The 25753-nt window shown below is 45.3% G+C and overlaps 1 protein-coding gene across 6 annotated transcripts; it reads right to left on the reverse strand.

Moving 5' to 3' along the window:
- Nucleotides 1-1114: 1114 nt before the first annotated feature.
- USO1 (USO1 vesicle transport factor) lies at nucleotides 1115-24270 on the reverse strand. Of its 6 annotated transcripts, none has more exons than XM_063156855.1 (26): nucleotides 24179-24270; nucleotides 23850-23936; nucleotides 23665-23729; nucleotides 20291-20370; nucleotides 19313-19324; nucleotides 17097-17197; nucleotides 16121-16223; nucleotides 15912-15967; nucleotides 15592-15712; nucleotides 14148-14326; nucleotides 13572-13712; nucleotides 12723-12811; nucleotides 12084-12238; nucleotides 11636-11841; nucleotides 10891-10911; nucleotides 9131-9241; nucleotides 8362-8480; nucleotides 7982-8163; nucleotides 7003-7124; nucleotides 5951-6089; nucleotides 5125-5288; nucleotides 4816-4905; nucleotides 3989-4075; nucleotides 2592-2690; nucleotides 1943-2158; nucleotides 1115-1560 (listed from the first exon to the last, which is right to left on the reverse strand). In XM_063156855.1, the coding sequence occupies exons 1-26, from the start codon at nucleotides 24242-24244 to the stop codon at nucleotides 1453-1455; spliced, it is 2919 nt and encodes a 972-aa protein (XP_063012925.1). In that variant the 5' UTR covers nucleotides 24245-24270; the 3' UTR covers nucleotides 1115-1452. The 6 variants fall into 6 exon arrangements, with proteins under 6 accessions (XP_063012925.1, XP_063012924.1, XP_063012926.1 ...); XM_063156854.1 differs by having other exon boundaries at nucleotides 11636-11847; XM_063156856.1 differs by lacking the exon at nucleotides 19313-19324 and having other exon boundaries at nucleotides 11636-11847.
- Between the last annotated feature and the right edge of the window lie 1483 nt (nucleotides 24271-25753).

Here is a 25753-nt window from a genome sequence, read left to right on the forward strand (position 1 = left end):
CATGATAGCCCAGTCACAAAAGGACAAGAAAAGACTCCAAAGAACTAAGAAGAAATCTGCTTTGCATGACACAGCCAAGAATGCAGACAAGTGAATACCTCCCTTTGACAGTAATACAGTTATCACCAGACATGTCTCCTATGAGCAGGAAGACAGACCACTAGGATGGTGCAATAAACTAATGCACAGAACAGGTTTTCTAATTGGGAAAGGCATTTAGAACAGGCTTTTTTACAACCTGTTTCAAACCAGTTAGTCTGTCTCCTGAACTCTCTACCCCCCCACCTCATTATCTCTTCCTTCCTTTCTTATGATTTTAAACATTTTGAAGTTGCATCCAAAAGGAAGAACTTCCTAAGCATAACGCCACAGAGGACGGCAACAAAAACTTCATTGCAGAGTGCCATCTGGACCAGAGTCCAGGTCTGGCTGCCAGATAAGCCAGTGCCCTAGAGGTAAGGCCAAAGCAGCACTCACATGCCTTTTGCTTTGTAAACAGTAGGTGGTGGATTGTTATTACCTTCATCTATCAGCATAGACTGATTGTAGATGTTCTTACACATATTAAAATGTATGCAGTTAAGTTAGGACAAGAGAATTAAATGAGGACAAAGTAGACATTCTCTTTATTACCAAAAAGAAAAAAAAAGAATTTGATGCATTTACCATTGTGTTTTCTTTTAAAATTTCATCTTTTATTTACTCATAAAGAGCCAATAAGTTATATAAATCATAGTTTTCATTTCCTTACTGAAGTAGTCAATAAGATTTTAACTTGGATTTATGCTGACTCAGTAGCACTTTAGCTCGAGTGTACTGGTCTTGGTTTTCCACAGCAATTGTTCACCCCAAGGCTGTATCTCTTGCACAGCTTCCAATGAAACCTCTGCCACGTGTTAGCAGAGCTCTGGTGGCTCCCCAGGAGGGGCCAAGTGCAGCCAGGGCAGTGTCCAGGCACACACCTGTGTGCAGGGCCCCTGGACCCCCAGAGCCAGACCCTGGGCTGGCACAGGCCACACCAACCCTTGGGCCTCCCACTGCTCTTGAGAGGAGGCCACAAACCACACTGAAGCTCCATGCTGAAGGCAGGAGGAATGACTCCATGTGAGAGATGTTAAACCAAATACTTCTGTATTTAATTATGTTAAGAGCTCAAGGAAGTTAAAACCATAGACAAATGCACAGAACCGTCAATGACAATGAACCAAGGCAGCAACATTGTCATTCCCTGCTTGAAACAGTGTGTGAAGCAACTTCTAAACAAGTACAACCTGGGGTATTCATGTAGAACTGAAACTGTGATTTCTGTTTGCTTTACCTAGTACAAAGGATTTTCCAACACTTGAGTAACTTAGAACTAGGCCCATGGTTGTCATTTCCCCATCTGCTTCCCATAAGCAGATGTTTTCCTTTGTATACCAGTAATAGACTTCTCCCCAAAAACAATGCAATCTAGTTTTCTTGGTAACACACAGCAGTATTCTCATCTTGTTCCTCTTCATCTCCATCCTCATCTTCATCCCCCTGATCTCCAGATTCAGTATCATCTTCATCTTCAACCTGAAATACAAGATCTATTGTGAGCAGTAATACCCCTTATTCTGATCCAACCTACTGAAGGCAAGACATATGCTGAGTGCAAATAAGCTTAAAGATAACCTAAACCAACAATGCCACATCAATTAATGTTTATTAAATGCAACTGTCATCTTACCATGTCCATAGTTCTTTACTTCTCTGCTGAAGAGAGAAGTGTCTGACCACTGGGGACAACAGGCAGTGGTCAGCTTTCTCTGATGGCTGCAGTAGTAGTTGATAAAGTAACTGATGGATTTAACTTGCCTCTATAGAAAGGGGCATCCCCAGACTTTGTGGATTGAGGATTACCATGCCCAGGCCTGTCTCAGACCCAAGAACTTCCCAGGTCCATTCCTTGGCTTACCGCTACACCAAAGTCCTTCAGTTTCATCTTCTGTGCAGATATTTTCTGATCCTGGTCAGCCAACAGCACCAGGAGATCATCCTGTTCTTTTTTGGATTCTGCAACTTCTCGCTCCAGCCTACTGTTCTTGTCTTGCAATATAGCAACTGTGCTAGTGGATGAGTCCAGCTGCTGCTTCAGTGATTCCTTCTCCTCAGAAAGGGCCTTGACTTGACTCTGGCAACAGGGGAAATCCCACATCACATCACAATACAAGCACAGGTAAAGCTGAAGCCCTGTATCCTTCAAACACATCCTGTACACAACCTTCAGCAGCTCCAGCTGACCATTGGTTCCTGTGGCCTTGTTCCCACACACACACATCCTTACACAAGCTACTATAGCTTGGATAAAGCAGGAACAAATATTAACAGTGGTTACTGAACTGTCTCTGTCACAGTAAAGCTACACCCTAGACTGTCCTTATCAAGGCCTTAAAGACAGACAAATTTTGATTTCCCATATGAAAAATGGAGACATCCAGCTTCCCTACCAGAGCCTGAGGATGCTGATGAAACAAACCACTTGCCCCAGCCCTGGCTACTGCAGAGGCCTCCTAATGCAAGGCTGAGTATCCAATGGCCGGGTTTGGTGTTCACCCATTACCCACCTTCAGCTCTTTGATTTCTTGCTCCAGTCGTGCCTCCAATTCTGAGCTCATAGCTGCTGGTGCACCACTGTCTCCTAACATGGGATCTGCAGCTGTGTTCTGTGGACAAGGAGTTCTCTCTCAGTGTTGCATATACTAAGACAGCAAGCTGGGACATCACAGAGTCAGTTTCTTAGAAGCATATTCTCTTTTTACAGCATAGCCAAGGTATGGTGATGACATACACCCCATGCTGCAAGGCATCAGCAAACAGATCTGTGCTTCCTTGGGTCTCACACTCATACACACATGTACACCCAAACAAGAAGACAAAGCAAAACCTTTATTTCCTAGTAGCTGCACTTGATAGACTTGGGAGTTTTAGTGCCACAGAAGTCTTTTTATTAGGCTAAACATCCAATTTATTAGGCTGAAGTTGCAGTTCTTTGTATAAGGCTACTAAAAATAGCAAGTTTCATCTCAGCCAGCCCTACACAAAGTCATTTCCAAAATGCGGCAGCTGCCTGTCAGCTACAACTGCCATATGGCACAAATTTGAGACCAATGCCTCCCAGTTGGAGCACACTTAAGCCAGTCCTCTAAGGAAGGCAGCAGTAGGATGTAGGATGGCCATAAGGTGGCCTGACAGCTGGAGGGACACCAGGACACACCTCTGGCTCCAAAGGCACTGTCACAAGCACACATGGGCAGCACATGAGCAATGGCATCTTCCCTCCCAGCAGCTCAGTCTGCCTCTCCCAGACCCTGTGTACATTGAACACTTGTTTGTCAGCTGCTTCTAGGCCCCTCTTCCTGCAGCCTGATTTAGCTGTTAGCTCTGCTGTGGAACTGTCTGGGGAACACCTTCAGACAACTTGTTCAGGCTCTGCAGCCCAACATTCCCTTTCTAAAGCAGTTTATTAGTTTTGAAGACAGATTTACATCGCCACAAGGCTTTACTGCCTCATCAGTTCAGTTCACAGCCAAAAAACCTCGGCAGCATTTGGAGGCCTGCACAGACAGATGTCCCTATCATTTGCCCTTCAACTAGACATCAACCTTCATATTACTATCCTCAACTGCTTGTAAGAATAATGATCTCTCTCATGTGTATGGTATCACAGTCATGTCTCACAAAGGCTATTACTTTAATTAGAGCTTAAGCTTGGAACAGCCAGTAGTTTATAACTGTTTAAACTAGTGCCAGAGAGAACTAACTAAACTAAAAGTGCTCTCTATGCTCATGAAGGATTTGTCTGGGTAACTCATAAATTAATTTGAAACACTGTTGGAATCACTTGCTGATGTGTGCACTTAAAAGGAGCTTTGTTTAGGAAAGTAGCTACAGACAGTAGCAGGAAGGCAAGTCTTGAAGATTTAGGTCCCATAGACACAAGAAAGAACTAATTCACCAGTACCATCACTTGTAGCTTTTGATTCTCCATCTGAAGCTTGGATATTTCCGCAGCCTGTAGCTGTAACTGACTCCTGAGCATTTCTAACTCCTTTGGGAAACAGAGACAAAACTTCTCAGTTAATTTGATAAAACAACATATTCACATGAAATTTTCCTAAGGTGAAATGCTCCCAGACTAACTGCTTCACACCAGGAAATGTAACAGGAAAGGTGCCTCAGTGAGACCACAACAGCTTTTCCCTTAATTGACAAGGCTGGACAGCAACACACAGCACTGTCCACCCTGCTTTTCCAGCCCCTCTTCTGTGGAATGGCCAGCAAGGCACTGTCTGAGCCTCAGTCACTTCTGTAAAGGTGTTTCATACCACTTGCACTGCCACTGGTGTCCTCTGCAGTGCCCCTCTCAGTGCACAAACCCATGGTGCCTGGGTAATCCAGGCACCATTAGTTCTCCAAACAGAGGAACTCCAACAGGTATTTCTTGAGCAACAGCTACCTTAAAGAACTGAAGGTCCAGTTCTTTATTCTGTGCTGTACATCTAATACATCTAACCTCATATCAACATTAAAACATACATTCTGTACTGGTTAAAACCATTTTGCAAGTCAGTGCAAGTGTCTTCTGCTGGCTCAAACCTGGTTAGTGAAAACAACCAATTAATTTTTAGAGGCATAAACTTGATGCTTCAAGATTAGGATCATCACAAAGATGTCTGATGAAAAACAGGAACACATTCAGGAATCAATGTTCTTCCCTGAAGACTAGAGCTCTCTTCCCAACCCAAGCCACCACCCCTGTTCAGCTGCACTGAAATACCACAAGTTCACCTTCTGTAGCTCATTACTGTGCTCCAAGCCACCAAATCTGCTGGTCTGTAAAGACTGCTCTGTAGCTCCCATCTCTAACTGGGAAGAATTCTGAAAGAAAGATGGGGAAAAAATCAGCTTTAGTACTAGAATTCTAAATGTAGTCGTGTTGGCAAAAAGTCATAGCTGTTCTTGTATTACCAAACTCCCAGCAGAGGAACTACAAGCAGGCTGAGCAATGCACATCAAAGCTCTCTACTGAGAGGAGCTGGTTGTGTCCTCTGAGGTGAGTGCGGAAGGAGCTCTCACCAGTGCAAATGCAGCACTTACCAATTTTTCTATCACAGAATCCTTTTCCTTTAACTGCCCTTGCAGCAGCTCATGCTTGTTTTTCCACTCTTCCAGTTCCTCTTTCAACTTGCTCACTTCTTCTGTCTGAATGCCATTCATTTGCAATTTGTCACCATGGGAATTATGATGCTGGGTGTCCTTTCCTAAACAGCAAGAGGTTACAACCAAAGTCAGACAAGCAGTTCCTTAACTTGGTTTCCAGGAGACCAATCAAAGTAGTTGTTACCCATCCTGCTCCTGCCCCACAAGCCCTTCTTGCCATTCCTTCAGCTATGTGTGTCACCTTGCTGCTTCAGCCATTCTGTTCATCAAAAATAATGGCATGGACAAACTCTGAAGGTGACTGATTCATGTTTTTCATCATAAGTAATGATGAAGGCTGTTTGGGTATTTTTAATCATGTCATGTATACCTTATCAGGCATTTTGACCCTGGGATAAGGAGAACATACTGCCCTGATTTACACACTAAATTAGCAATTTCTCTAGTGACAGTAACAGGCTTCATCTTGCACATCAGCCAGACCATCTTCCCCAGCTCACGCTTGCATTCCAGACCCAAACTTCAGCCCACTCCAGGGCCCATCTGGTCATGTTCTGAACGTGGACAGGCAGTAACTGCTTTGGATTGACTTGCCCCGAGGCAGAGGCAGCCTCTGCCAGCAGCTCCCTGGCAGCCAGCAGTTCTCACAGCAAGGGTCAGCTCATACAACTGCAAGGCTGTCTCTGCTGGAGCTCTGCTGCAGTTTGCCAGAAGCCACATCTCTGCACAAGCATGATTTTATATTGTCACTCATGCAGCCCACCTAGCTGTACTTTGAGGAGATTGTACTGGTCCTTATGCTGTTGGATCTGGGACACTTGCTGTGTGACTGTAGCCTGGAGCTGTTCATTCTGAGATGTTAAAGTGCTGATTCGCTGCTTTAGTTCTTCAAGCTCCTGGTCCTGTGAAAGAAAAGAGGCACCATACTAGATACATACAGTAATCATATACATAGTTATACTAGTAACTCTTGAATACAATTCTGTCAGGAAGGTGAAGGAAAACACCAAAACCTGAGTTCCACCACCCAGTACTGCCCAGAAAAGCCCCCTGCAAACCTAGCAAACTATGCTAGAAAAAACACCTGGCAAAGACAGCAGCAGCCTATCACACCAATAACAGCAGGAAAAATGGAGAGGTGGGAAGGTGGCTGATTGTAATTTTTATCTAGCATACCAAAGCCTGCATTTGTTTTGTCTACTACTTCAGGAGTCTTGAAAGAAATCATGGTAACTACACATGACATGTTTAGTAAAGCCTCTGGTAGTTCCAAAGCATCCTTAATGCCTCATGTACCCCATGCTCTTATCTCTGAACACAGAGCACCTGCTTCAGTTTCCCATTTGCAGTTTAAATTAATTAGCTTTGTTCCTCTACTTCTCCATCTAAGCTGCAGCAACCACACAAGTTAGCTACCCCTGGAAAAAGGTTTTGAGAGTCCAATCCCAGCAGGTATAGCCAAACTTAACTAACAAACCATTTTTTCATTCAGCCCCATTTCATCTGTCCAAGTAAGAGCCCAGAAGTCAGAATTGCATCTCTGAAGAGCTGCAAGTTCTCCAATTCCTCATATGAAATGAGAACACCCCAACATGGGTAAGAGCATGTGGTGCAAGGGCAAAAAAAAGGACCTTAACCAGTGTTCCAAACACTGACATTTCAGCTCAATCTTGACAAGAGTGTTGTTAGAAGCATTTCTGCATTGCTAGAATCCCTGTTACTTGTTTTGGAACAAGGGGGATTGCAGTGCACTGCAGTGCCTCCAGAAGACAAAACCAACAGCTTTTAGAGGCACATGTCTGTGCTCCCTCTTACCTGTTCTCTAATGACTTTTTTGTAGTGAGTCACAATGTTGTCATGCTGTTCCAATGTCTTCTTGACCTCCTCTTCCTTTTTGTCTTCCTCACTGGACTTGTAAATTGCTTTACTTATGACACCTGTCAAAAACAGTTTCTTTCAACTAGAGCTCAGTTCACATCTTTGTCCTCAAACCAGTCTCAGAGTTTGAGGTCACTGCATTACAAACTCAGCCTGCACATTGAAACAGGGATTGTCACAAAGGCTTAATAGAAATGGTGACTTTATTGCAGTGTGCACATTTACTGCTTTTCTCTGTCCCATATAAGTAAATGGGTGTTTTGAGTAATTCCTAAGAAAAAAAGCTGTGCTCTACTTGCACTATGGCTCCACTACAGCTGCAGCCCAAATCATTCTGCAAGTAAGTTAAAGACTTAGTCTGCAAGAGCAACATGTGGATGAAATTGCTTGGGCAAATCCATCTTGACCATTGCTGCTTTAAGGATTTTTCTTTCTCTAGACTGATTTAAGTTGAGATGAATATTAATAAACAGGACACAAGTGACATGTTAGATTGATGACAATCGTGAAGCACACACTAAAGCAAGTGTCCATTTCCTAACAAGCCAAGAATTTCAGCATTGATTTATTAATTAGAAACAGCAACTGTTTGGATTATGTACTTCAACAAATGAAGCTCCTATGACTATGGAACGTGCTCAGTACTTTAGTTTCTGTGTGAGCACTGGTCAACACCTTTAGGCCAGTGTGCTAACTCACCCAATCTATTGATCATCATTTCACTGAATGGTGAATCAGGTAATCCAGTTACAGTATTTTCACTTAACACTTTAACTGCAACTTGGTTATATGATTACTTACAGCTATTACCACAACCTCTGGTGTTATCACACTACTTTCAGGAGTAACACAACATGGTGGGTAGCTCATCCATCAGTACATGATAAAACCTAGAGAAATGAGGATAACATCTCACCTTCCAATTCCTTCACCAGCTTTGTAAATTCATGGTCAAACATCATGTGGTCTGGACTAGAGAAACTAGGCTGTGGTTTCTGAGCAGCTCTGGAATAAAGTTCATGCTTGCTAATGAAGCCAAGCTTCTCAATGAAGTTCTCCCTGCCAATCCTCTTCTCAATCAGCTGCTTCAGTTTCTCTCTACAAGGAACAGACAAATCAATCCCAGTGCAACAAGACAAGAAGAGAATCCATCATTGTATCAAGGTGAGTTCTGCAAAGAACTCATCTGTCTCAAGTCTTAATCCCCCTGCTGTCACCCTTCAAAGCCTCTTGAACCACTATGTGCCTTTCACAGAACCTTTACCTGCAGTCCTGTTACTTCTCCATCATACTTACTTCCTGTAATTCTCAAGGGAATTGTCATTGTAGTAGATGGAAATGCCAAGCAAAAGTGCACACAGGCCTTGGACAAGCTGCTCCTCTTCCCCAAGGTTTTCAGCTATCTGCCCTGTGAGCTGGAACTCTTGATAAGGATATTGGAGATAGTTCATAATCACAACACATGTAACACTTCTCCCTGTACACACTCCCTTTTATTTACACACCAACCCAAGCTTTGTTAGGAAGCAAGACAAAAGAGCTGACAAAATCCTTGCAAAGTTAACTCCTCTTTTGAAGGACTCCGGTGACCAGTGGTTTCCCATAAATTTCTCAGTAGCTGTCTGTTTAGCCTGAGAGATTTACTTGTTCCAGAGCACACTTGCAGTGCAGATAAAGGTGGCAGTTTAGCCTTATGTGCTCATGCACTTGACTAGTTTTTCCCTGAAAAGTAAGTAGGGAAGTTCATGGAAGTACAAAGCATTCTCCTTGCCTCTTGAGTGTAAGTTTAATTCACACTAATAACACCAACAGGCTTGTTGCACTGAGAACTTGCTTAGCTGGCAGACTGAGACTCTTTTCCACACTGCTTTGGTATGTGCATCTTACACACAAGTCAGTGTACACAGAGCACTGGCAGCTAAAGGCTGATTTGGTCTCTTGGCCCAGGGCATTTTCTGTTTTGCAGAACCCCCACAAAGTGACCTAGACAAACCTTTAAGCTGACCATGAATAACCCAGCTCTGGCTAAGCAGGGGTTCCACTCTGCCAGCAGGCCAAAGGATACAAAAGGCACATTGGCTGGGTTGTGAAGGAAGTGGGTGACAGCAATGGAGCAGTTGCTCAGCCATGTACAAAGCAACATCAGCAGTCCAACTCTGGTCTGTACTTTGCTGCCCTGTGAAGAATAAACACCCCTGTCATTACCTTTCCACAGAGAGGACTAAAATACAAACCAAGCTGTATTGGATCAGAACTCACCTACTTCCACCTTATTTTTTCATAAAGTCCAAGTCATGCCTTTCTAAACACCTGTTTGTTAGTTATACTGAACAGCTTTAATGCTTGGATAAAACAAGGATCAAACCAGTCACATTGAACTGTTCTCAGAGCAAACCAGCAAGCCACACAGGTGTGAAATATTACTCAATGCACATCAGCACCAATATAAAACCATAACCTGTTAGTTTTGCATTTTTAATACAGGGGTGACATGAAGGAACAAGGTGCACATTTAGTCATACAAGGATTCCCTGCATCATCAAGACCTAGCCTGCTGACTTTAAAACTGCCAGGTGTTCCTAGTATTATTTTGAATACAAGAACAATAGTCCTGTAATGGCCTTTGGTTCAGACTATATGTACATTAAGCCAGCACAGCAAACACTAACTGCAGCCTTTTATTTATCCTAGACAGACAAAATTAGTTTTCATCTCCAAATCAGCTGTTACCAATTGTGTCTCAGCAGCAGGTATTTGGGCCCAGCTGAGCTCAGACAAGCACCCATTTCTTCCAACAGTCAACATTCAGATGGCAACCAAGGAAAGTGTTCCCTCCCCCACTTACACACACCGGCTCTAGCTGTCCCAGCAGGATTTGCCAGCCCATGCACACTGGGAATAACCCCTGTAACTGGCAGTGGCCCTATGGCACATGGCTGTACCTCAACCTTCTCCAGCCTTGCTACCTGTGGCCCTTCCTTCTTGAGAAACACAGAGCTTTGTTTCTGCAGCCCCCCACTTCAGCACACCCATATGCTGGAAGCAGCTGCAAATCACATTTATTCTACAGCCTGCCTGCTGTTCAGAGGTCAAACTGATGTGCTCTGCCAAGGATTTTCACAGAGTCCTAAACATCCTCTCTAAAAATCAGCTGTGTTCTAGACATACCATGATAATAACACCTACTCTGACAGATGACAGCCCCCCATGGTTGCTGTTCCACAGTTCAGAGCTAGTAACAACACTGACCTGTGACCAACACGGTAAAATAACATTTCCACAGCAGAAATACTTGCTTTTTGTGCTGCCAATAACTAACTCAGCTGTGTTTTAATAAACAGCCTGGAAACCAAACAGCTCTGCAGGGATCACGTGCTCATAACGAGATCCCTGCTATTCACAATTAGGCAGGCTAAATGGTTTTTCCTCCAGCATAAGGACATCAGCAGCATATGCCCACTTCTGATGGTACCCTTGTTTACTACAGGCCCTTCAGGAAACACTGTTTCTAACAGTTTTAGTTTTCCTTAGAAGGAACCCCACCTATTATATGAGCAGATGGTCCATTAGTGTGACCCCCCAGGAAAGAAAGCACCAGTGCTGCCCAAGGTACACATCCCATAGTTTTGGGAGCACCCCCAGAGATTCCCCTGGAGGCACCAAGAGTTTGTTATGCCAGGGAAAACCCAAACCACTGCAACACAAAGCTGTAAGTGGAAACACATCAAAAAGCAGTTAAAGAAATTCTCCCCAGCAGACCCCAGACAAGAGGGAAAGGCCTGCTTTTGGCAGGAAAATGCACAAGCTGTGCCAAAAAATACATACCCGTCTGTCGATCTTATCACCCTGCAAGTTACACACAGATTACTTGAGAACCTTCCAGTGCAACATTTCAGACACATCCCCCCATATCCAAGTCCCTTTTGTCATGTAGTGCTGAAGAATCACAAGCATTTCTACTGACTCAAATTTACCTTACACAAAAATTCCAGGAACAGGATAAAAATGAATACTGGCTATTTTTAGCTACAGCAGGAGAAAAGTCATAGGATCAAGTTCAAAACTCCAGTGTTACTTTCACCTGCAAAGAAGTCTAATTGCCACCAGCGTTAGCCTGCTAGCAGGGAGCTGGTTTTCTCCCTGAGTGGTTCTAACACAGGTTAATGTCACAAGGAGGCACGGGCCAGGAGGTGAACTTCACTCACTTAACATTTCCCAAGCCAGGTATTAACATACTGAACAAGCTCAGAAAAGTTTTATCTTTGCATAGCAAAGCCAACCATCAATGCACGACAGCCTGTTTTTTTCATGATGTTTCCAATTAGCAGGTTCAGGGTAAACACCAAACAGGCACTACTTCAGCAAAAAACATGAGTGGGGATTCTGCCAGTTAAACTTGGTTTGAAGGACAAGGCTAAGACCTGGATGCTTTGGCACCACCTGAGAACGGGCAGCATCAAGGAGTAATGTGATGGAAAAGTAAGATTTGCTGCTAGCTGTGTGCCTGCCATGCCATGCCCTGCCCATGAGTGCCCCTGTGCCTGTCCCCGGAGCCGCAGCGGGGCAGTACCTGCGAGAGGATGTTGGTGCACTGCTGCAGCAGCGACACGGGCGGGTTGCCGATGCTGGTGGCCAGCTGCACGCGCAGCAGCTGCTCCTTGAGCGTGCCGTTCTCCTGCAGGGCGTGGGCCAGCGCCACGGCTGCGCACCAGTTGGACAGCGAGTCCGTGGAGAAGAGGCCCCCGCACAGCAGCTGGCCCGCTGACACAGAGTTACCTGTAGCTACCAGAATGGCCAAGAGGAACAAGGGGGGTTAACACAAGCCACAGAAAATATTTCAGACAATACAGCTAAAACACAGAAAAACCTAACTAGTTACATTTTAGACAAATCTAAGCCAAGTCACCTTGCTCAGACCAGTCACTGAACAGCAGATAAATAATCCCTCACGAGACACCAGGTGGTGAATGAACAGGTGCTAGCTCAGAACCCCGTGCAGAGATGCTGCCCTGGCCTACCGTCAATAGTGGATGGCAGGAGCGTGGAGACGATTTCTCCTTGTCCTTTTTGGTTTTTGTACAGAAAGCACTGGAAGCAGTAGAGAACAGCACAGCGCAGCACGAAGGGCTGCCTCTCATTCACCATGGACATCAGCAGCACTACTATGGCAGGCCTGTGGGACAGCAAGGAAAAGCTGAGAACTGCACTGAGAATGAAAACAGCTGCAGGTACATAATATGGATCTACTTCATGGATAAGGAAAGCTACTGGGGCCTACCACTACACTTATTACTATTTCAAACAAGGATATTAAAACCCAAGGTGTTATATGTTTTCAATTATTTATACACAAAATAAGTGATTATTCCTTTCCCTTTCTTTAGGCTGTCCTCTGGCTGACAGCAACAGCAGCTCATCCTGATGAAGGATTTTTCGGTCATTGTTAATTTGTTTTTCAGGTGCCACACAACATCAGTTGGGGGCCTCATCTCTCTGCAAACACACCCAACACCTTAATGCTGTAGCCAACACACCTTATATGAACCTGAGGCCATTACTCCAGATCATAATTCCAAGTGTGGAATTAAAGAAATCTTTTGGAATCCCATACCACTACCTTATCCTCTAACAAAGTTAAAACACTTTTCTTCCTCTACCTTGGTGGATTAGAAGGTGCATTTACAGAGGCAAAGTAGTCTTGATTTGTCTGGCATCCTCGGATGACCTCTGACACAGTATTAATGGTCTGGGGAAAGGGCAGAGAAGAAAGGTAAATTCATGTTTAATCTGAGCCATGGTCTACCACCTAGAGTTTACAACACTACTCCAGTTTACCCTGACAGTTCAGTACTGAAAAGCACATACAAAGTCTCAGCTCAGAGACTTAAGTAAAACCAGTGTGCACAAAATCAAGGCATTTAATAGCTGTAAGAGATGCTGAGCAAAGCTTAAGGGACACAAAGCTCAGTCGCCTCCAGCTTAACTTTGTATGCCAGATCAGTTTCTCTATGACAGCAAAATAACAGCTAAACTGCATATCTCTAACAAGTGAAAAGCTGAAGCCTTTTAAGAAATTATCAACTGCAATAGAGGCGTCCACACTCCACACTCAATCGAAGCACGTGGTTTTATCAAGGGAAAAATCCCTCACCTACATTGCTAGCAGGGCTTTCTAGAAGCTAAAATCCCTCATTACTGGTAACCTATCAAATTAGAATATCTGTAGACTCTCCCAAAAAATTAAAACAGCAATAAACCCACCCCCAAACCAGGAAAAGTCATTCATCAATTCAGCTGCTCTGGGAAATGCTGAAATCTAAAGAAAAAAAAGGCAAACCCAAATCCTTCCTGGTTGCAGGACACCAGAAATTCAACGTAAATGACTCTTCATTTAAGCTGCCCACAGAGGAAGCTGACACCTCTGGCATATGAAAGAGGTGCTTAGCAAATACTGAGTGAGCCTCTGCAGCAGCTGCTGATCCCTCCCTCCCCTCCAGTCCCCTTACTTCCGTGAGGATGTCAGCAGGAACACCGGTGGCCATGAGGATGGTGCAGAGCTGCTGCAGGAGCCCACAGTGGAACATGGCCTTCTGGCAGCTGCTGGTGGCACCAGGAGGGTTCGTGGGGGACACCAGGACCCGCACCAGCTGCAGAGGAGGAAACATGTCAGGGCCATGTGAACAGAGCCTGGCACCTTCTGAAGGCAAAACCCAACTTATTTGGGGTTTCACTGTCAAACAGAATTGCTTCTAAAAATGGACACTGGAGACAATGAACAGAATGTTTATTTTATTGCTACCTATGGCTGCTTGGCTTTCAGCTTTATACCAGGGAATTCTTTACATAGAACACCCCTAATTATGTTCTTAATTTAAATCTGTTACATTGCAAGTGACATCAAGTTATGCGGCATGCCAGCCATCACACACTCACCTGTGACAGGGCTTGTGCTGAAAGCAGCACAGCTCCAGAGCACTGGTAGCTAATTCTGAGCTGAACACCTGGATCTCACAGTGGTGACATGACACTTTGCACTGCACAAGAGCTGACAGTGGTAATTAGAAGCTGTAACAGCACCTTACCTGCAGCATCAGGTGAAGATTAGTGACCTTCTGTGCAGACCACCCACAGTTGTCATCTCCAACCTCAAACCAAGGCTTCATACGCTGGATGTAGGAACCTTCCTTGAAGAAATTCTGATTGGAATTATTGTTCTTCAACAAGTTTTGCAACAGGAGGAGACAGTCTTCTACTACAATGCCTGAGGAGACAAAGTATCACATGGTGAATCAAAATACACCACATGGAAACAAATTAGTTTGTCCATACACTGAGGATGTTCTAGACAGAACAGAGCACACATTTCTGAACTCTTCACTCTTAACACACATTAGGCTTAGATCAATAACTATGAACCTTGTGAACCCATACCTGTTTTTCTTCCCCAAGTCCAAAGTAAATTCCCAAAGCATGTACAGCTCATATCAGTTAAGTGGGTAAATGGGAACAACTGCCAACAAAACCTCACCATCATTGTGTGTGCCCAAGTTCACCTGTTCTAGAATCGGACTACACTGCCCCTATGAAATGTACTCAAAGTTTGTCCTGAACTCCATTGTGATTCCAAGGCAGCACCTCCTTCAGGCTCACATATTCATTCTCTACAATTACTGGCTACCATCTTCAACTTATTTCTAATCTACTTTTTATTTTTCAAATTACACTCAGATGAAGGCTCCTCCCATCAGAGGAACACAAGTGGCAGGGGGAAAGCAGAGAAGTCTTAGCACACAGGAATTTACATAACAAGTCTCCTAAAAATATTACCTGCCTAAAAATAGCAGCTTGAAATCAAAAGTTTTCTGAACACTCCCATGCCAACATACCTAGAATAATACAGCTGGGAGAGAAGCAGTAACTGCTCCTGCAGCCCACAGAAAGGTCATAGAACAGCAACCTGTCATGCTACTGAAATAGACTGTAGTAAATGCATCACATATTGCTAGTGAAAAAACCAAGTCCTCAGGTGCTGAAATGTTTTTTTCTCCTTTTTAAAATTCTTTTCTCCTCCCAACAGGTGACTGACTCCTCAAAAAGCTGACCAGAAAACTGAAGTTGTTGGTGCAGCTGAAGGAACTGAGCAAGCTGTTACTTCCAGCCACTCCAAGCATCCAAGGATCTCGTGGGAAGAATGCAGATGCTTAACTGGGTAAGTGACAAATGCAGCACACACATGTGACACTGCCATTCCAGGCAGATACAAGAACAAGCCCAGGTCAAGCAAGAGCCACTAACTCCTGCACCCTCAGAGGAGTGACCTGGTGTTTTAAACAAGTACACTAGCTTTTCAAAAGACACTGAAACACAGCTACCTGGTCAATCTGGTCTTGCTTATTTTGTTACAAGCAGTCTGTAAATTGTGATCCTTTTACCCACTGACCAAGCTCCAACCACCCCTAAGATAAGCCTGGCAACATCAGCTCACAGTTGCAGAAAGACAAGATTAAGTCTTAGATTCCGCTGTACCTCCATCGCTGTTTCCTTCCTCTGTTATGATATCCAGAAGCCTCTCAAAGGCATTTTCAAAGGCAACAATCTTCTGTATGGCCGCATTGCTTTTGGTCAACTGCTGTAACAACAGGACTCCCTTGACAGGTGGAGGAGAAAAGAAATCAAAGCTGGGTTTTAATAGAACTCCATTGCTTTTCACAAGTCCCAGCTGCTGTGAGGATGCTGAATCAGCAGCATCATCCTCAGCCAGGATCAGAGGGACACCCCCCATGGGCAGCAGCTCCTCAGGCACTGACACTGAGGATGCCAGGGCCCTGCAGAGCCCCTGTACTCACATCATTGCGGATCACCTCCCTGGAGTCTGCCAGCAAATCCATCAGGCGGGACACACCTGCAAGGAACCATTTCTAAATATACACAGGAAAGGGTGCAGCTTTTCCAGGCTGAGGTCTTCAGGACACCTTGCTTGAGACTCCTCCAGGCCTCTGCCATGCCTGCTGAGCATCAAGCTCTGAATCAATCAGCAGTGGATTCAAGCACTCACCCATGGGGCTGACCAGAATTATCTGCTGCACTTGAGGCCCCTGCTGCTTTAACAGAGATGTCAGCAGCTTCACTCCAGGCCAGCGAACATGGAAATCAAATTCCTGAAAGGATAGGAAGGAGCACATTAGGTAACCAACTCCTCAGTATTTAACTCAGATACACTGGCACTTCCTTCATACTGCTCAAAGCATGACATGGGTTCCACACAGGAAAAGTAGAATATCATGTTTCTTACTGAAGTTGGACTACAAAGCAAAGGGAAAAAAAGAAGAGAGTATTGTATTGTTCTCTCTCAAACACAATCATATTCTTAGTTTGGGAACAAAAATTTTAACAGCTCCAAGTAAAAAGCAGTCCATCAGGACAAACCCAGTGGAAAATAAGTCAAATATCATGCTGCTGGAAAGCAGTTATCCTTTCCACTTGAACTGCATCTCAGACATAACTGTGTCTTGATGCTTTAATCATCATCTGAAAAGTAGTTGTTGTGCAAGGGACAACCACTGCTGTTTGAAGAGCAATAACTTTTATTCCTTCTAATTAAGTAACTAAACCCTCTTCTCAAGTAACAGTATGAGAGAGCATGGCCACAAGGTGCACCAGGGCAAGTTTAGATTAGCTATTCAAGGAAATTTCAAAAGACTGACCAGAGCAGCAGTGGAGTCATCCCTGGAAGTGTTAAGGAATCGTGAATGTGGCACTTTGGGACACAGCTTAGCAGTGAACATAGTGATGCTGGGTTACCAGTTAGACTATGATCCTGGAGGCATTTTCCAACCTAAATGGTTCTGTGATTGTCCTCCATGACCCCCTGCTTTAAAAGCTACACCAGTGGTGTTCATCCAGGTCACTCCTGACTCACCTCCAGCCCCACCTTGACTGAATGCTGGCACACCTCACCCCTGACACCAGCTTCACCAGGACAAAACCATGGCTCTCTACATTAGCAGCCTCAACAAGACTCAGTTACTCACCTCCACCAGAGTCAACAGCAGAGTGACATTTTCTTGCTGTTTAATGAAAATCTCTGTGAACTGACTTCCCAAATCATCCACTTGTTTTGCTGAGTTTTCTTCTGTAACAGTAAAAAACAACATATTGCAACACAACTAGAACAACATCAGCAGCTTTGATTTTTATTCTTACTAAAATAAGGCCATGGGTGACCAGAAAATTTTCAGTCACTGTTATAAATGTTAATTGAATTATTCTCAAAACAAACACCAAAATAAGCTTTTCACAAAACCCCTACATTATTCTAAATGTAGCTTTTGAATCTCAGCAGTTACATTCCCATATAGCTCCACTAAGCCAAGACAGCAGCCCTTCATGAGTACCTACACTGATAGGCAAAAGCAAAGTCCATGTCACACCAAGAGCCTTGAAGGGTAAGGAACATAAATATCTAAAGCTAACTGGCCCAAACATCCTTCTCTATTGCGTTTAGCAATAGAAAAAGACCTGAACATCAGGAAGGGAAAAGAAGAGTCACCCAAGCATCACAGCCTCTCAGTCTAGGAATCTGAATTGATTTTGAATGTGCCGGAATTGAGTGCCATCCCATTCTTCACCCTCCAGTTACATAGAATTGGGCTAGCACATGAGTCGTCTTACGCATTTCTTTCATGCATCACTTGCATGAACAAAAAACAAAGCCTAAAGTATCCACAAAATCAACAAACCCCATGCAAGCAACATCTCTGTACCACTGCTATTTTTCTAGGCTGAGTGACAATTTACATAACTGCTCCACAAAATAGGGGCATGTAGGTACTACTGGTTGACATAATTAAGCTGAAAAACTGAGCAGGAGCAATTCTAACTCAAAGGGAAAGTGTTGGTTTTAATAGAAAGAAAAAAACAGTAAAGCAATTCAATTTCTGACTTGGGATTTTCTCCTGCAAAACCCACTCTGCTTTAAATTTCTAGCTGTAGAAATTACAATATATTACAAAAACAGTTAAAAGGGAAGATTGACTGTGTGCAAGAATAGCTCTAGCCCAGGCTGCCAGCACCTAACAGGACCTAAGTCCTATTGTGACCTGCCTGAAGCTGAGGGTCTTAACTCTAGGCCATTCCTGAACTAACACATTCATTTACAGAAATTAAGGTTAACAACTCCACACAAGTTCAGCTCCTGTACTTGCTGCTGTAGAATAAGAGGCAACTCAGCCGGGAATCACACAAGGATTGCACATCCTGTAGCTGGATGCAGGCCAAGGAGAGTCCAGAAAACCTAAACATTTTGACATCAAAATTCAGCCAAAATACTTGACTTTGACTTTTCCATGAGCTGAACAACCTTGTCCCACCCTCAGCTGCAAACAGCAAGTGTTTCAATCTTGCTGCCAGCTGCTGCCCTTGCACAAGCTCCAGTGCTAAGGCAACCCCTGAGCAGCACACACAACTTGCACAGCCTCTCTCAGGCTGTAGTTGGTTTCCCTTACTCCAGCTCAGGATTCTTCTATGAAAGGGCCAAATCACATTTCCTCTGTTCAAGTATTTCTTCTAGTAGGTTTAATAAAAAACTAAATAGCAAAGGCAAACTATTGTCCACTTACACCAGAGATCTTGCAACCAGCCTTCTACCCCTAATTGTTCCTTATATCTATACAATCCCAGGGCTATCTCCAATGAAGCCAGCAGCTTCCATCTAGTAAGATCAGATCAATTCACTACCAAGCAGCGCAGACTAGAATTTAGTTTAAAAAATAAAATCAGTTTCAAAAAGAGAACATGCAAAGCATTAGTGGTAACCTAGGGTGGAAGTGAATATTGTGAATATTTTAACATGCATTGCTTAAAAGAGACACTGTGAAGGATGCTCCCATACAGCTGATGCACTGGTGTCCAGCTCCAGGGCAAACAAACTCTGTTCACCAACTTACGTCTCTTAGAATCCTACCAGTCTGGGGCTGCACACCTTCCACATCCTTACCAGGAATTTACCATCACTGCAGTCTCTGGGGATCTGCTGGCATTCAACATGCCAAACCACAGGAGAAGTCAAATTGGAAACACACTTGAGCTCCGAAGAGTAAGGATAGAGCAGAAGGCAAATGCCTTCCTTCCCTGAGCTCCAGTGCAAGCTCCTACAGTGTCCTTTTTAAACAGCAGCAAGTGTTACCAGCAGGAGCAGTGACTAGGGCTAAAACTAAGTGCCATATTATACAAGTAAAGGTTCTTTTACCTTCAGAGTCATCTGGCAGTGCAGATAAAATAAAAAGAAACAAGAGACAGGTTTACCAGTTGAACAGCTTTCCACACAGCACAACCAATTACAGCATAAGCTCAGGTTTGCAAAGCAGCCATCCCAGCTTCCTACAGCAGCTGGACTCCTGTGGGAAGTTCTTAGGGAAGGGGTCAAACTGAGGCACCCCAATAACCCTCACAACCCTGGTCATCTCTCACACAACTCCAACTGGACAAGTTTGAGCTCTTTGGAAAAACCTGCCAACACTTTCCTCCAGTCCACGATCAAGGCCTCTACCACAAACATGAATTCACCAGTGCTATGAAACCCTGATCTTGTTCTAAAACTTTTAAATCAAGACGGGGAACTGGAGGAACATGGAAAAGAAAGCCAAGCACAATTTGAAACATGGCTTAAAATAACATTCATTGGCCTTGGAGACCAGTTTAATGGCCTTCAAAAAAATCAAACAGGTAGGAGTGGCATGGATTTTCACAGCCCAGCAGTACAAAGACAAGTAGAATCTTTTTAAGTCTTTTTATCCACTGCCATAGCAGGGTTGAAAAAGTTTTTCACACTTATATGTGGCACCTTACTGCAGGTACCTGAGATTTCACATCTCAAAATCCTTGTTAAGTCAGGAGATGGTAATGTCTCATTTGGCAGTAACAGCCAGAACTGTCCTTTCCCAACAGCAGAGGATTTGATTCTTGATTTACAAACTAGAAAAAAAGTTACCCCACTCTAACCTGGCTATTCAGAGAACAAAGTCTTTTTTAATTTATAAGCAAGAGATCCAGTGTTACTTTAATGCAAGCTGCTTACAAGATCTTTAGTGTTAACTTAAGAGCTATATACAATAACACAGCAGGTCTAGGTGAGCATTAGTAAATCAGTTTTACAGCTGATAGCTTGAACAAAGCACCAAAGAAAGCAGTGCCACAGTTAAATACAACTATTACTACAAGGGCTTACCTTGCTCCTCCTCTTCTAGGTCATTGGATATGACATTGTAGAGTGTGTCCAAAGCATAGCCAATTATTTCAGAATCTGAACTGCAAATGAAAGAACCACTTGTCTTTAATGACTTACTTCCATCTGCTCTTACAACACTGCTCTCCTGCCAGGCAGTTCCCCTTGCAGCACTGGGCCAAGTAAGCAGCACAGATTTATTGCAGCACCATATAACCATGAGCTACCTGCTCCCTGAACAGGGTCAAGCTCCTTTTACCAGTTCCATTCCCTCAGGTGAGTCTCAGAAGTCTGGTGAAAACAAATGACCACAGGACTCTTCACTGTAGGTGCATCTTTAATTTTCCAAGTCACTCCCTCCAGCCTGCTCCTGTTCCAGCAGAAACCCCTAGGAATACTTCAAACTTGCCACAAGAACACCCAGTGAAGATGCAGACAAGCTTCATCATTTCCCAGGTGGGACCCTCCCGGCTACACTGTCAGACAGAACCAGAGTCAGACCTCAGAGCTGCAGGGAATGCAGCTGTGAATTCTGACAAACAGGCGGCCTCTGTGTCACCAAACCCACTAAAGCTAATTATTACAGGGTTTTGAGCTCCAGCATGCCCAGGAGTGCAGGGCAGCCCAAAGCATTAGTTCACCTGCTCACACCCAGATGTCTCTCAGGAAATACCTGTTCCTTCTGCATTACCAAGGCTGAACCATCTCTAAACCCTACGCTACAACCAAGACAATACAAAATATAACTATATCAACATTTCTGCTACTTGCTTTCTTGCTCTTAAAACAAAAGAAAATGAAATCAGTTGATTTAAAAAAAAAGGAAAAATCAAGGCTAAAACCACAGAGAAAGGTGTATCCAAGTGCAGAAGGACACACCTCACAGCATTTTCATGACTCTATCAAGCATCTGAAAAGAAGACTGCAAAAAAAAGTCTCTCACTCCAGCTTCTAAGTACTTACTCACACTGATCTCCAAGGCATTCCAAGTAAGGCCTCCACAGCAGAGGTGTATGAGCATTTCATGAGGCTGCTAGGCTGGTTTACAGCAGAGGCCTGAACAACCACCTACCCTCTTAGTCCATGGAAGCAGCCTCATCCAGCAGGTATGACCACACCTCCAGCCTGCTCATGCTTTCCCTTCACTGCCCTTTTTGTTCTTCAACACACTACCACAAAGTCTACACTTCCCTTTTCATAGAAATTAAACAGATCACACCTGAAAACACACAGAAAGCCTTCCTTGGAAAGCTGAAAAGCAAGGCTGCAGCTTGGTGGGTTAACATCTCTGGATAGGGAAATGACAGCAGCTCCAAAAGAATAAGCACATTTAACATACACATGATTAAAAGCAGGCCTTGTTTCTCTGCTTGAAAGACAGCACAAAATGAGGACAGCAGCATCCCACCTCTGCTGTTCACTGCCTTGCCACCATCTGCTGTTCAGCACATCCCACATCCCATTGATTATTCTGTTAATGCTGAACTGCCCAGCTCTTACTGTACAGTAAAAACCATTCAAGAAACAAGACTTCCCAGGCATCCATGAGAGGCAGCCTTTGTGCAAGGCAACATTCCAGCACAAGGCACCTCTCTTCCTAAGCAGCTGCAGGGCAAAATCCAAAAAACACAACAGGCTGAAAAGAGCATTTTCCCCTTCTGCAGTAAACTTCAGGGCATTTCAGGTGGACATTGGAAAGGTTCAAAGATCAGACCTATGGGTACACACCAAAACAGCAGCCTCTGTCACACCAGCAGCCTCCCACACTAGGTGACAGCTGAGGGACAGCTGAGCCTGTAACTCACTTATTAACCACAATCAATTCAACTGGTCTGGATTTCCATTGAGAGAGTCCAGGAAACCTCGCCTCTACCATTACTGACAGCAAACAGTACCAGGAACTCCAACAAGTAACACTGCACTGATCACACACAGAGACTACAACTCTGTCTCCAAGCAGCCACAGCAACCAAAAACTGTCCCAGCTCCTGTGCCGCCCCACCAAACACGCAATAGCAAATGACTCCAGCAATACCCCAAAGCCAGCATTTCTTCAGCTGAAAACTCAAAAAAAAACCCCCATCTATTTAATTATTTCCTTTCAACTGCAGCCTGAGTCACACAAAATGTGCACAGAACCCCAGCACACAATTTCTAAAGTATCAATTGGAGCCCCAAAAGCACTGAAAAGCCTCAAGTTCCTGTCCTTCTCAACAGGATCAGTACAGCCCCACCTCCCCTCTCAAAGTTCAAATCTGCCCTCAGAGCAGATAAGTGGATGAAAGTAGGCTCCTTAACCTAGTTTCTTTAAGGGCTTTCCCTCCACATCCATGACAGCTACTCCTATAACCTTTCCTTTCACTGTTTACACCAGGTGAGACATTCAATTTTAACTAGCCAGCCCACAGGAAAGCAATAACAGGGACTTGCCTAGACAGCAGCCTCAGACCTTCCTCCTAGCTGGCATAACTGGCCAGGCAAGAAAGGCCTCCATCAGTGGAGTTTCACATCCTAGATCCATAACTGGGGCAGGAGGCCTTGCAGACACTGAACTGCAGCTTTCCTAATTCTCCTCAGCACTGCCATCAAAGGACATGCTCCTCCTTCCAGTGGATGCACAGCTAGGTATTCACAGGCTCACAAGTGGCTCATACAAACTGACCAGCCTGATGTTCAAATCCACACTGAATGATTATCCCCATACATCTGCCTACCTATATACCAAGTATGTGCAGTATTTGAGGCTTAAATCCAAGGACTGCAAACAGGTTCTACAGTACAACATGTGGGCACTGTCAGGTACAGCAGTGATTGCAAGGATGGATGACAAAGACATTCCAAGCACTGGACTGTCTAAGTATTAAATTCCAGTCCACACATCACACTCAGACTCATGCCATCTGCCCCAGCCTCAGAGTCCTGCTCTCCCATTTGCCTCAACCCAACTTGTTTTTTAACACTCATGAGCAAAACCACACCCCTGTTGACTTGACTCTTTTTCTCTTAATTCTGTCTAGCTCACCTTTTGCCCAACAACAGCTTGATCTGGGTTATTCCAAACAGTGCATTTAGTTAACAGGATCTGTTTGGACTCGCCTCTCTGGTGTAGTGCAAACATAGCCCTAAGAAGCATTAGGACACACTTTGGTAGTACCTTCACTTTCTGTCCTTCATCCTGGTTCCTGGAATTCTGTTCTTTTTACCTCCAAACAATCTCTGAGGACATGGACCAGCATAAAAAGCCAAGGTGGCAGAGGAGTTGTCAGAAAGCCAGCTCCCTCCCAGCTCTGTCAGTACAGGGCAGCAGGTGTGCATATGCTGCGTCAGCAGCACAGCAGGGTCAGGCCAGCAGCGCAGAGCAGCTGCAGGATGCTTACCGGTCTGTCTGGAGAACGTGGATCAGGTGTTCCATAGCCTGGATGCCCACCTCCAGCCGGTATTTCTGTTTGGAAAACAGACAAACGCTTAATGGTCGAGCCCAAACACCGAACAAAGCCTTTTTAACAGCACCTGACAAAGCTAATTCAAATTCACGCTGCTGCTCAGGAAGTTGGCCACGTACCTTGGATAAAGACTTGAGAGCACGTACGGCATCCCTCCGGTCATCCAGCAACGTGGACGAAGCGACTCGGTCACAGAGCTTCTGGATCTGGAAGGATAGGCATAACACACACACGGGATAAGCCGGGGGGGGGGGGGGGGTGCAGGGGAGCCCCCCGGCACCCGCCTGCGGCCCGGGCCGCACGGCAGAGCGGCTCCGGCCCCGACCGGCACCAGGCACCACCCGGGCCTGTCAGCGGCAGCACCGCAGGCGCCGGCCACAGGGCGGCCCCGGCCGGGGCTGTCGCGGCCGCCCGGCCCTGCCCCAGCCCGGCCGCGTCCCCCACTCACCGTGTCGGCTCCCGAGGGCTGCGGGCCGGCGCTGGGGCCGCCCATGACGCCCCGCAAGAAGTTCATGGCGGCTCCGGCGGCCGGCGCTGCCGCTCCCCCCGCCGAAGGAAGCGGCCGCCGCGCCTGCGCTGCCACGTGGCGCGGCCGGGCCGGGGCGGGGCCCGCTTCGGGGGCACGCGAGCCGGGCCCGCCGCGTTCCGCGCGACCGGGATGGGGCCCACGGCGCCGCTCGCCTTCCTCCTCAGGCCCGAACAGCCCCGAATCGCGGGGCAGCGCGCGGCGGACAGTACATCCGCACGGGCTGGGGGCGTTAAGCAGACCGAGAATAAAAAAAGCACACAACTTTAACACAGCTCCCCCTGCGTCTGTGCATCCACAACAACCCCTAAGCAAACGCTCCGGCTTGGAACTCCGAAATTGCTTTCATTTCTAATGAAGAAACAGCAAGGGGATAGCTACCCTTAACTATAAGAAGAGAAGGTCCAAGCACTACTCAAACTGAGTCACCTCAGTGAGAATCAGAAGCTTACCTAAATAAGACTGATGTTTCAAGTCCAAGAGCACCAGGAAGTTCTTAAATTGCTTCCAGATGCTGAATGCCCCCATGGGATGCTACTGCAACATATTTGGAATTCCTGCTGAGGAGCAACAGCCAAGGACCAGAACCTCAAACCCTTCAGGCACTGCACCCACATACCAGCTGCCAGTCTGACGGTACCCTCCTCATAGTTTCTGGTAGGGTTTGGCAGTGCTTGGCTTATTCTACATATCCAGCCAAAGCAATTTTACTTGCACCCACAGCACATGGGCACAGAAAGTGCCAATACGATCAATTCATTTCATTCCAGGGAGACAAGCTCTCTCACATGACAGTTTAAATCAAGAGCTTTGAGGATTTCATTTTCCTTATCAACTACAGAATGAAATTAACCACCCAGCACGTGGTCCGGAGAGATTTTAATTTGTTGGGCAACAAATAGCCCTTCAGTCGGCTTTGGTCACCAAATAACAAGGCACCTATAGCAACCATAGCCATGTCAGCAGTTTCCAGATGCAAAGGAGGGAAGCTCCAGTCTGCAGTCACCACAGAGCCCCAGCTTCACTGACCACAGTCACGCATGCCCGAGCTGTGCATCCCCGACTGCTTGCCTGCCCAGCAGCACGCCAGTGCTACAAAGCCCAGCTGGAGCTCACTCACAACAGCCCTTGTAAAGGCCCAGATGCTCCTACACCTCATTGCCCACCAGCTGCAAAACAAGGCAGAGAAAAGAAAAAAAGTCTTCCTCCTAAACTGAAGGTGTTGAGATATTCAGAGGTTAGGAATGGTTCCTCCTCCCCTTCCCCACAGTGAGGATTCCAGGCCCATTCTGGGCAGACACACAGCAGAACTCACCTGATATGTTCAAGTTGCCATAGCAAGATTCTGGTCCTTGGCAAGAAAACAGGAAACAACCAACACCAGGTTCCTCCACAAGCCAGAATTTATTTCAGTATTTGCATCCTCACATACACAACCCCAAGAAACAAAGTGAGCTGCTTCCAAAAGCGATGTCTGACACACTCAAACTGTCCTCT

The sequence above is a fragment of the Melospiza melodia genome, chromosome 5 (genome assembly GCF_035770615.1).
Source record: "Melospiza melodia melodia isolate bMelMel2 chromosome 5, bMelMel2.pri, whole genome shotgun sequence".
NCBI lineage: Eukaryota > Metazoa > Chordata > Aves > Passeriformes > Passerellidae > Melospiza > Melospiza melodia.